General features: G+C 36.4%; 1 protein-coding gene across 1 annotated transcript in view; it reads left to right on the forward strand.

The window, feature by feature from the left end:
* The window catches only part of CFTR (CF transmembrane conductance regulator), a 90,861-nt gene that overhangs the window by 15,530 nt on the left and 62,251 nt on the right, over positions 1-13,080 (forward strand). Inside the window, 6 exon segments of the mRNA XM_032221843.1 lie at positions 3,740-3,968; positions 5,478-5,550; positions 8,605-8,620; positions 8,623-8,661; positions 8,664-8,766; positions 10,807-10,932. Coding sequence (XP_032077734.1) covers positions 3,740-3,968; positions 5,478-5,550; positions 8,605-8,620; positions 8,623-8,661; positions 8,664-8,766; positions 10,807-10,932 — 586 coding nt within the window.

Below are 13,080 nucleotides of genomic sequence, written 5' to 3' on the forward strand. Positions count from 1 at the left end.
TTGTATCTTTTCGTAACATGCATAAGAAATTCTAAGCATTGTATTTGTCTATGGAGATTTTCAGTCATGATTGTCTCAAATGTGCTATAAAGGTATAAATCCTTCTATTTCCCACCATCCAGAACTGAAGATGCTTCTTGGGAGAGAAGCAAAATGTCTTCAAAGAAAAACAAAAAGTGTAGTTGCCTCTGAAAAAGCACTTTGGGACAAGCAGTGTATGCATGTATGCATGTATGCATGTATGCATGTATGCATGTATGCAAGTATGCAAGTATGCAAGTATGCAAGTATGCATGCATGCATGCAAGTATGCAAGTATGCATGCATGCAAGTATGCATGCATGTATGCAAGTATGCATGCATGCATGCAACAGGAATCAAGTCTGGCTCAACAAAGATAAAATGAAGTAAAACATTGAAATAATTAATTATATTAAAACATGCTTATTCATATAGTTCCTACATACAAATATTTTAATTGAATTATTTTTAATCTCTGTAGAAAAGAGGTTGGACAAAATTTAATCTAAATTAAGTTTTAGTTTGTAGGCTGATAAAGAATTAGAAAGTTGGGATAACCATTTTTATGTGTGTCTGATGTGTGCTTATTAAGATAGTAACAAAACCTGTTGTAAATTGATGGAGACATTGATGCTTCAAAAAGTCTTTTAAACATAAGGGAATCAATAATTGTTCATATGGATTTCATGCTAAATTAGGTCTTTAAAAGAATTACAATTAAATTGAATTTTAAATAAAAAAAGTTATTTGGTAATGTTAAAATGTGATTCTAGAACTATGTAATATTGATACTTTTTATTTGCTTCAGAATTCAAATATATAAACAAAGTGACATATGAAAAGATGAGTCAGAATTCTTTAACAAACTTCCATGTTTGTCAACAATGTTCTTAAAAAATATTGAGATATGCTAGATATGGAATTTGCTTTCCTGAGTTAAAAATATTCTTCAATTCAATTCAGAAGGCTCAAAAAGAATTTTTTTCACCAAACTTAAGTTGTTTCTCACTTTTTGTATTGTAGTGCAATTTACAGCTGCAGCAATGTGGATAATAATATTTCTTAAACTGACATGCTTAATTTCTATCCATCATCTGGCTAGTGAACAGTATGAATTATCCTATGCTGCCAATATTGTTATCATTCACAAGTATAATGAGAATATAGCAAAGATTAATCATGCCAGGTGTGTCTACAAATATTACCAAAGGTAGTTAGAAATTGCAATACACATTTTATATTCAGACTTTGCACTTTTGCGAAGAAATCTTTAACTAGAACAACTCTTAGTTTTGAGAGAGAACTGGAGAGCTTGATTTCAGCTTGTCCATATCACTAGCTGTCTTGCAAATAGTACACAAATTCTATTTTCAGATCATAAGAAAAGCAACTAGAGAGCAAGTATTAACACTCTTATTTGGAAATAGTAGACCTTTTTTGTTTGTTAATCGTTAAAGTGTATTATGTGTAGCCTTTTCTTGTTCATTGTTGTAAAAAAAATCTATAAATCACTTTGTAACAATAATCTGAAAACACATTGCTATCTTTGTATGGTACACATAACAAACAGTAGTAAAATACAAATTATAGTTCTACACATGTGCTATAACTAGTAACTACAAGGGCAGAGGCATAGAGATGTGATTTTTTTTTAACCAACTGAAGAGGGAGTTAAGGATTCAGAGAATTCCATTACATTCTCTAGCAGTTATAGTTTAATTTACTTTATTATCATTGCACATTGTACAATGAAATTAAATGCCATCTTCAGTTTATTATAACTATAAAAATAAAAACACAAACTCATATCCTTCACATTCTATATAACTAAAATTGAAAACCCGATATTGCATTAATATTGCACTATACTGTAGAATGCAATATAGTTACTGCCCTGGGATAGAAGCTGTTTTTCAGCCTATTTGTCCTTGTTTTTATTATCCTGTACCATCTGCCAGATGGTATTAGTTCAAAAAAAAATGGGTGCCCAGGATGATATGGATTTTCAAAAATGTTTTGAATTTTCTTAAGGCAGCGGGAGCTATAAAGCTCTTCTTATGGCCACAGTGTTTCATTTAATTTTTGTAAACCCTACTCCATCCTGCCCTTTGTAGCATCTGGTCTGATGACAGCTTCTGTACAAGTCACAATGTTTTGTGACTCTGTTTAGTTCTGAAAATGTTCTTTCCATTGTCCAACTGTGAGTTTAATCACTAACTTTTAATTTTTGTCCTTTAACATTCTCATTGCATATATATACATGTTGTATATAAAAACAGTCTTGATCCTAAATGTGGATGCATTGACACACCTGCCCAATTCTTTTTTTAATTGTTCTTTTATAATATTCCTCCTTGTGTACTAAAAACATTGCTCTGTTGGTCAACATAAGTCTGTTCTGTTTGTCTTTTTCTAAAATTATATGTAATCATGAAAAACAATGTGAGTATTTAAACAGGAGCTCTGTGATTCAGAGTATCAGTTTCAGTTCATTTCTGAACAAACCCATATGAATACCAGTGTTTTCATGCTGACCCATTAGGAAATGATGATATATAATAAAAATAAATCAATTTATAATGTTGATCTCAGGTTATTTAAAGGACAGTTAAAAAAGGGTACTGTGACCTCACTTACATTCTTCCAATGTATTTTTAACAAAATTAATTGTATGCTATACGATCATTTCATATAAAATACCTAATATTTCATCTGGGAACTATTAACATTGTTTAATGAAAATTTTATTAGTAAGATTTTCCATCCTTTTGTATATTGTAATAATGTTAAAGGTGGAATTTCCCCATTTGTTTTACTCTTCATTTAAATAGAAAATGAATTTATTAACAATAATCTGTGTAAAGAGCCAGATAAGATAATTACTAAAGACTTATTAAATTATGATGAATGTTTTCTAGAAGCGGATCTTTTTGGAGGAATGGGATTATTTTTGTTCCCTGCAACTAGATAGGTAATCGGACCCAAAATTACCACAGTTGTTATTGTGGTGATCTTTAATATCCCTTAATAGACTTGTAATTCTAAGCAGTATGGTTCTTGTAACGAGCCTAATGACAGAGAGTGGAAGTGTGACCTTCCTCCCATACTTGGGCATACCAGGGGTTGTGACTTTAAGTGTGTATATATATATAGATAATATGATAGATAGATAGATAGATAGATAGATAGAGATAGATAGGATAGATAGATAGATGAGAGAGAGAGAGAGAGAGAGAGAGAGAGAGAGAGAGAGAGAGAGAGAGCCTTTAATCTACAATAAAGTGCAGGTTAGAAAGATGCTCCCTTTTCAGCAACATATTGATCATAAGGCTATTAAAAGGGCAATATTATATGCTACAGAATATTGAATAGCTTTGCAATTTTGCATTCATTAGTTCCAAAAACAGACATATGGGTATGAATGTTCCCTGAGCCAAAAGACAAACATTACTTTTTTCCCTGTAATTCCATAAAAAGGAACAAATCAAGGTAGCTGCTGATTTTTATTTTCTTTCCCTTCTGTTCTTGAGGGACGTTAGTAGTTTAGGAAGCATAATGTAGTGTGTAACATCTATCCATTTTTATCACTGCTAACCATTGTCTGAAGATAAGGTTGTAATTCTTCATGCTCAAATATGCTGACTAAATAAGTGCTCATATGTATTAACTATTCAAAAAATCTGACAAAAGATATCTGACTTTTTTTAACCACAGGAAGTTACTAAATCCGTGCAACCTCTTTTACTGGGAAGAATAATTGCTTCTTATGATCCTTCTAATTCACTCGAACGATCAATAGCCTACTATTTGGCCATAGGACTCTGTCTTCTCTTCATTGTACGAATGTTGCTTCTCCACCCAGCATATTTGGGCCTTCATCACATTGGAATGCAAATAAGGATAGCCATGTTTAGTTTAATTTATAAAAAGGTATGTTTCCTATTTTGGTTAAATGAATTCAAGAGTAATAAACTGCATAGGAGATTGATAATAACATACTGTGGCCTCACATGGCTATAGTAATGAAAGCAAGAAGAATTCTTTTTTGATGATCTACACTTAGTTTATTGTGCAATATCAGCAGATGGTTAATTAATATTTCTTTGAAACCAACAGTAACCAAGAAAATGAGAGTAAAAGTACGAGTTGTTACATAAGCTATATGACCATCATCCAGTTCCATAGTTGTAAGTAGAATGAAGCCTTCATGGAGCAATAAGGACTAATTTTGCCTCATCAAGGAGAAAATCTGATTATGCTAGGAAAGAAGGTAGCTAATGAGCCAAGAATGACAACATTAATTTACCATTACATATAAACTATTCTATTGCACAAACCTAAAACAAAAAAAACCTGTATTTGTGTACAGTTAATTTCTTACAAATATAATAAAGTACGAAAAGAATCTGAAATTAAAATAAAAACAGTCTCCAATCTAATTATTGCATCTACTGCCGTGTTTTCCCGAAATAAGACAGGGTCTTATTTTCTTTTGACCCCTGAAATAAGCACTTGGCCTTATTTTTGGGGAGGTGTTATTATTTTTGAGGTGCAGGAGGCAGTGAGCGTGGTCACCTCATGGCTGCTGCTGTGTGCAATATTTTTGGGAAGGGCTGATTTTTGGGGAGGCTTATTTTAGCATATGTGCTCAAAAGTCCAATTGGGCTTATTATCCAGGGAGGTCTTATTTTCGGGGAAACAGGTTATGACTTATTGTTTTTATTTATTTTAAATCTACTTATTCCTTTCCCAGAAATGGATGCACAATAAATAATAATACAGTTAATTTACAATTACAAGCATAAAATATAAATTTCAATAATTTGGAACTAAAAACTGGTCTGTTTACTCTAAAAATCATAACTGGAAAGTATAGTTTAAAAAAAATGAATTTAGTTTGGAATTAAGTTGCAAATTAGAGTTTGTCACTTCAGATGCAATTTCTTGCATGGTTTTTGCAAACTGAAGAGAGAATCAGAATGAAAATGTAGGAATAGGATATTTGTCTGATACTTTATCTACACATACATTTAACTATACTTAAAAGATGCTTAATTGTTTTCTAAAGAACAAGTCCCAATTAAATAGCTTTTACTTCATTCCCAGATTATAAGGCCACCTAACTTTAACTGATGTTGAAATGTTGTTTTTCAATTTCCTCCTGGCAGGAGCCTCATAGTACTCATAATTTGTAGTTCTTAGGTGGTGATTGGTGATGATAAAATCAGGATCTATTGAAATTTTTTAATAGAGCAACTCTTCTGAATATTGTGGGTATTTATGAGTAACAATGTAATAGATGGGGGAAAAGTATGTTTGTAATAAACATAAACATTACATTGCACAGACAATGTTAGTATCCACTGATGTTGTTTTTATTTCTGTTTGTGCTATTATATGTGGTTAGTTGATAAACTTCTTTTGTTCTGTTTTACAGATTTTAAAAACTCTCAAAGCAGAGTCCTAGATAACATAAGTACTGGACAACTTGTTAGCCTCCTTTCGAACAATCTGAACAAATTTGATGAAGTATGTTGGCAATCATGTTTATTATATATTACATTATATTACATTATAATTCTTTGAAGGAGAAGGAATCAGTTCCAATCCATTATAATGTGCTTAACACCCTGGAATTAAAGTAAATTATTTGCTATGGATAGGTTTGCAAGGGAATTGTCCTAAGCAAATTATAAAAAGCAGAAAAAAAAACCAATCAAAAGAAATTATTATGTATGCTAACAACACCACACTTGCCTTAATGTTTGGATCCAAGTTATCTGTTTGTATTACATTATTCTTGCTCTTTGAAGTGACTTCTTAAGCTATTAATAAACTCTGAGAATAGGATATATAATACTAAATCCATAACATTTATCTCTTGGATGTATCTATATTATATTTATATATTCCCCTATTTTAATGTTGATTTACTTTTGGAACAAGTGCTATATGTTCTAGTGCAGGGGTGGGTCTCAGTGGGACACACCGATATGGGCGAACCGGTTGGTAAAATTTAGCATGCCTTCCCGTACCTGATCTTCCAGAGGTCCCGTACCGGAACATTCCCTCCCCTGGCCTGCCCCTCTGCTCGCTCCCTCTGCCTGCCTGCTCGCCGCTCGCTCACCCCGCCCATCCACACCATGCTTGCTCTGCCCACCTACTTCCTTTGCCTGCCCAGCTGAGGCTCCGAGGGGGCTTTTGCCATCGCTGAGAGCTTCTCTGGCAGCCACTTCTTGCAATCACTACCACGCCAGATTCAGTAAAGCAGCTCCAGCAGCAATGGGACATGCTTGGAGAAGGGAGAGCCAGAACTGACTGCCCACGATTGTGCTTCAGCTGCCGCTGTGAAAATGTTTGTTTTGCCAGCCACAGGAGGGAAGGAAAGTAGCTGTTCTTTGGAACAGCTCCCCCTCCAGAGAGCCGTGCCAGGGGAGAGGAGGGGGCGGGCTGGTTTGAATGCGGTTTGGGGCCGGCACCTCCTTCGCTCGTTTGGGGCAGGAGAGAAAGAAAGGGAGCATGTAATAAAGCACCCCCGCCATCAAGGGCAGAGGGGAGCACCGTTCGCCTCAGTTATCACATGCCTCCTTTCTTTCTCCGCCTGCCCAAACGAGCAAAGAAGGCAGGCCACTAAACTGCCCGCTCACCCACATTCAAACCAGCTTGCCCCCTCCTCTCTTTTTGATATGGGCTCTCTGGAGGGAGAGGGAAAATCCTCCCAAGACCTTGCTTGTCCTGGCGGCACCCCGCAATAAGCAGCTGAGCGAGGGAGGGAGCAATTCTGGGAGTTGAAGTCCACAATTGGGACTTCCTACCCAAAGCCTGAAACTATCTGCCCGGGATTGTGTTTCAGCCGCCACAGCCACTTTTCCTGCTGCTGCTAGCTGCTGCACTGCAGCCACCAGAGACTCCTTCCTCATCACCACTTTGTTTCGGGCCGAGAAGCAGAAAAAAAAAGCAGCTCCCCTCTCCCCTGTCACTTTCCACAGCCTACACGCTATCAGAGGGTGTGGGAAAGTGTCCCTGGGCTGCCCCTCCAGGAGGAGCCACTGCGTATCCTTCACAGATGGGAGGTTGAGGGTGCACAGGTGAAGAGCGCCAAGGGGTTTTGGCAGCGAGAGAATGACTTCAAAGTCAGTGGAGGTGGTGTGTGGCTGGTGCACCATTCCAACTTTCCCCGTGTGCAAAAAATAAAGTTTTAGTTAAAAATAAAGTTTTAGTTTTTTTGGGGGGGGGTTGTGAAGGATTAGGGGTGCAAGGGTCTTGTAACTTGACAGTTTTAAGTCCTGCACACTTCAAATGCCAGAGTTCCTCAGCCAACATGACTGGAGGAATTGTGGGAGTTGAAGTCCACAAGACTTAAAGCTGTCAAACACCCCTGGGTTTTTTTCTAAAGAGTTAGGGATGCCAGGTCTTGTAACTTGACAGCTTTAAGACTTACATGTTTCAAATGCCAGAGTTTCTGAGCCAACATTTTAGTTGCTAAGCAAGAGCGTTGTTAAGTGAGTTTCACCACATTTTACAAGTTAGCCACACCCACCCATTCACATGACTGCCAAGCCACTCCCACCCAGTCACATGACTCCCAAGCCACTCCACAAAACAGGCCACACCTACAGAATAGGTTCTAAAAAATTTGAAACCCACCACTGTCCTAGTGCTATTGTTTTCCCTTGGCTAGCAGTATTTAATAGCAGTAGGAAAGATACAGAAAATTTGCTGGTTTTTGTGGATGATATTTAAATTGCTTAAACTTTAAGTAGGACACAGGAATAGTTAACAGTCTTAGTGAGAGATTCTTCCTCCCACTATGCTTATGGAAGGGAGTGTTTGATTGGTCAATAAAATCTTTTTCAGGCTGAGGTCAAACAAACAAGAAGCAGCATGGATATAATTCTCACTAAAGTGGCCATACCATAAAGAATTTTGTACTTCACTGCCGAGATTTCTGCTAGAAGAAACTATAACTGTTTATGAAATTGTGGAATACAATTTTCTATTTCAGGAGTCTGAAAGTTGTTGAAGTTGCACTCCCAAGACACCTTTAACCAGGTTATTAAGTCCGGCTTAGATAAAATTCTGTGCTTTTATTCCCACATTTTGAAATCACAAAAGCAGATTTATCTGCTCCAGCTTGTGGTGTTTTTAGGAACAAAATAGGCATTACGACGGTGGTCCCATTACTCTAATTAAATATGAGAAGATCTGTACAAAGATCAGTGGCACAGTGTAAGACATTACTGGTGGTAATAGACAGGGATAAGGAAGGAATCTTTTAAGGATATGGCCACTATCACCACTACTGTTTGTCGTTGTACTGACTCCTCTGTCAATAATACTGAATAAGTCAAGTCATGACTCTCAAACATTAAAAACATCTGCCAGCCTATTCCACTGCCTTTACATGAAGCTGCATGGAAAAACACCATCTGAAATGGAATAGCTGCTCAACATTGCTGAATATACAGCCAAGATAGTTCAATGGAGTTTGGATTGGACAAACATGCCACTCTTACCAGCTTCCATGTTGCTTTCTAAGTATAGTTTCCTTGTGCTTTCATTATGATTTTTTCTTTCTTTCAGGGTCTGGCCTTGGCTCATTTGTATGGATTGCACCTTTACAAGTTGTGCTGCTGATGGGCTTCTCTGGGAGATGTTGCAGGCATCAGCATTTTGTGGGCTTGCATTCTTGATTCTTATTGTCTTTTTTCAAGCCTATCTAGGACGAATGATGATGAAATACAGGTGACAAAGCATATATGGTAGTTTCTCAAGTAGTAGTAGTCTTCAAATTACCCGAATTTCAGCCAGTTTCAGTAATGGCAGTCCTGACAATCCCTGTTACCATCTTTAGTTGATTCCACTGGCCATAGCGAGGATCCACCATAAATCTAATCCATTCCCATGTTTAGGTCCCCTCCCAACCTCGAGCCTTAGTTCTTATAAGATAAATGACTGCTTTTGCTGCAGTTCTCCCCAAATGCCTCTCCCCCCCCCCCCACCCATGTCTGCCCTTTGGCCACCCTGCATCCTGCCTCATATGGAGGCAAGCAGCCTCTTTTCACTCTGGAGCAACAAGAAGCCCTTGTTCTGTAGTGTGGGAAGTTCCAGCTGCACCAGAAGCATAGTGCAAAGCTCAGCCACTCCAGGTAGTCCTAGCTGTAGTCGTCCACATCACCCCGCACTCTGAACCCCCTGCCATCTTGCACTTTGCTGCCCCAGCTGGCCTTCGCTGTCTTCTTGCTGCTGCTGCTGCTACTGAGGCATGCCTCACCTATGCCCTTTATGAATCAGTTTCTGGCTACATCAGGTCATCTCTCCCAAGTTTCCTGAGGATCCACTATGTGTAAACTTGGGAAGAAAGCCTCACATGTCCAGAAGATGCGTCATGAAAGGCGGGGTGGGTATGCTTGGTCAGCAGTGGGAGAAAGAGGATGGTGAAACTCAGCAACGGCATCAGAGACTGCAGAATGCAGCCTGCCAAAAGGGCATAGATTGGGGGAAGATAAGAAGATAGACTTGAAGTACTGAAGCAGTTGTAAGTGTAAGTAGGCTACAAATGTCTGAATTTTGATCACATGACCACATGGTGCTGCAATGCTCATAACTTTAAGGATTTATCCTTTCGTTCAGCATCACTGTCACTTTGAACTGTTGCTGAATGAATGCTGTAATAAGGTACTTAAATAAAGCTTCTTAAATAAAGAAGCCAGAAAACTACCTTCAACACAGAGTAGGAAAACACAAGCAGAAGTCTGGTTGTGGGCAAGACATGCGTAATTGGTGACCATATTCATAAAGAAAGAAACATCTTAAGAGTTTCTTCAACAGCTGAGGCATTTTTGTCTATTGTATCTGCCTGACCAAGAATATTTGGAACATTAACTCTGTTTCATGGGCAATGCATAGAATCTATATGTATTTATATACTTGTAATTAAAGGAATAATGTCAAACAAGAAGTCCTGTCTTGACATGATACAATACAGTATATCTTCCTTCCTTGATTCCAGTAGCTATGCTTTGAGAAACTGGAAGTGGTTTGAAATAAAGAACAAAATTTAGTTAAGCGGATAACTCTTTGACTCCTAAAAACTACAATATATTTAACCCTTTTGTGGGGCAAAAAAGACTTAAACCCACAAAGGAAATGTTGTGGCACAGGTAGGAAGAACAGACGAATTATTGTTGATGGTCCCCGCTGCCTCTTTTTTTAAAATTAAGCAAGTCCTACTTTAGGGTTTACGCCATACTTTGCATGCTTTTTCAACTTCCAATGGCAAGGGGCATGAGTGATTGCTGTACTGTAAGATACTTCCCCTTAGGTACAACAAAACTTATACTCGTACTATCTTATTTGCTATTTCCACATGGTGTTCAATATACTTCTAAATGTTTATTGTTACATGTTATCAGGAAAAACATTTCATGGACTTAGTGTAAACACACACAAGGTAGTGTTTTTAACATATATACATAAAGTTACTGTTCTCAAATAAATTATTGGTTTTTAGCTCTGTAGTTTGCATTGTGTTTTACATAATGGCCACATCTATACCAATGCAGCTTTTTAAAACTGTTGGAGAAATCATTTGAACAGTGTCAAAGGACATTTTAAGAATTTTTTGGAACTTGTTATCAGAATAACAAACAAGTGGCAATTTTCTGTACACTTCTATTTGATGGAATGAACCTTATTATGATACCAGTAGTATGTTGTTGTGTGCGAATGTTTACCAGATTTTCAGTATGATAAGTATTAAATACAGAACATAATTATCTACAGAGATCAGCGAGCAGGAAAAATCAACGAAAGACTTGTAATTACCTCAGAAATGATAGAGAATATACAATCAGTAAAGGCTTATTGTTGGGAAGATGCAATGGAAAATATGATCGAAAATCTGCGACAGTAAGTATTTATATTTGTCCATCTTACATGCATGGCATATATGTTGCATAATCCAACAATGAAATAAAAATTTAGTTTGTAAGATAATAATTGCCAGTTTATCCTTGTAATCAAACTGTTGGGTCATGCTGATCCAAACAATTATTTTTAGCTGGTGTGCTGTCTGTCTTTGTCTATGTTACAATGGCCTATCTGAATAATAATTTTGCAAAAATCACTTTACCCAGGAGTGTAACCCAGTTCCGAATAAGCAATGGCCCAGCAGTGGGCCAACAGCCCCTGGTTGAGGACACCCGATTTAGATAGTGTAGAAACGTTTTGAATTTCATATAATCTGAAACTCCAATATACAGAACAAAATGAAACTTTAGCCATATGCAATTTATTCTGAGATTGTTAAAAAATAATGATATAAATGGAAACATTTTAAACTTGAGCCCTGTTTCCAATTTCCTTCCCTTCTTAATTTTTTGGAGGCCAGCTGACTTTTTAGGCGCTGCTGTCATGGAACTGTAGCACAGGGATCTCCAATCCCCCAGTCCATGGACTGGCAATGGGCTGTGGCATACCAGAAACTGGGCCCCGCAAACAAGTGAAGCCCCATCCATGGGATGCAGGCAGCCTCCTCTGGTCCACTGGAAAACCTCTCTCCGCGGAACTGATCCCTGGTGCCCCAAAGGTTGGGAACCACTAGTCTAGGGAACATATTTTTAGATTTTCTTTAAGGTGGTTTTTTTAACTATATTGTTTGACAGGATTTTTATTTTTAAAAGGACCCCAAATGTCAATGGAGCAGAAAATAATCATTTGTTCACATTCATGTTTAATTTCTACCCCTATGCTGAAAAAGTTGACAAATAATAAAAGCCCATATTTGTGAATAGATATTTTTCTCAGACTTTATATCTGGGACTATATTATTTGCTATTTAGAATTATATGAGTCATTTCCATAAATATTGTATGATTACTCTATGTTTTCTTTAATAAATAGTTTATTTGTTTTGCAGAACTTATTGTAGAACTGGGTGTGCCATTATATTCTGTTTTTTTTCCAAAAAGAAAACTTGGAGACTTAGTATCTAGTTCACAGTGTACAAATTATAAATAATAACTGCAGTTAAAATTTATTAGGGACTCTACTTCTTTAGAAAATAGAAAGAATGCTAAAATTGCAACCAGATTAAATAAATGTTCTAAGGAAAAAGACATTTCAATCTAATTTAAAGATCCTGAATATCTTGAAATATTGCAATACAATATTTAAGAATGAAAGGAATAAAAGGAGTTCAGAATAGAACTGGAAAAGTGTTGGCAGTGAGGGTCTAATTGGTATTTATCAAAATATTTTAATGGATGTATACATTGTCAGCATTAAATTGTTTTTTTAAAGTAATAGCTATTTCTAACTTTCAGTCATTAAAATATCAGTCTCTTGTTTCAAATTTGTATTGTATTTAACTTTCTCATTTACTTTTTCCAAATTGTCCATGAATTTATATCTTCACTGTTTGACTTATAATGATTCACTAGTACTAATGATTATTTCAGTACTAAAGATATTTAAATGGAGGAGTGTCCAACTGATCATGTATTACTAGATATTGCTATTTAGAATAACAATAATATTTCATTTTACATGACTTATTTCTCTCCATGGAAACCAAATCAAAATCATTTAATTGTACCTGGTTTAGGCATAATCCTGAGGCAAAGAATTTTCCACTCCTATCTTATCATGTTCCAAATATCAAGAGTGAATTTGATTTGCTGTCTTTTTGGTCAGATATTTAGTTCTGCAATTTTTTTCCTAAACCTCTTCATAGTCTTCTTTAGTGCTTGACTGGTTATATCAACTCAAGGGTACTAAAATCTCTGGGGAAAGAGCTTTTCTTCTCAATTCAACCTTGATGGTACAAACTCTTTGAATGATTAACTTCCTATTACTACAGTATTATGCTAAAGGCTGTTTTAAAACAAAATATACTGCTTTCTCTAAGGTAATAAGGAGTTTTGTTGTTTCCTGAACTTTTGCACAAAATCCCTTGCATTCTAACAAGTTAACGGGCAAACATTTACTATGCTTTCCTTCTCCAGTTAATATGTATTTCAAGACTCCTCTTTCTAGAAGTAACGCAAGGAGATAATT

The sequence above is a fragment of the Thamnophis elegans genome, chromosome 7 (assembly GCF_009769535.1).
Source record: "Thamnophis elegans isolate rThaEle1 chromosome 7, rThaEle1.pri, whole genome shotgun sequence".
Taxonomy (NCBI): Eukaryota; Metazoa; Chordata; class Lepidosauria; order Squamata; family Colubridae; genus Thamnophis; species Thamnophis elegans.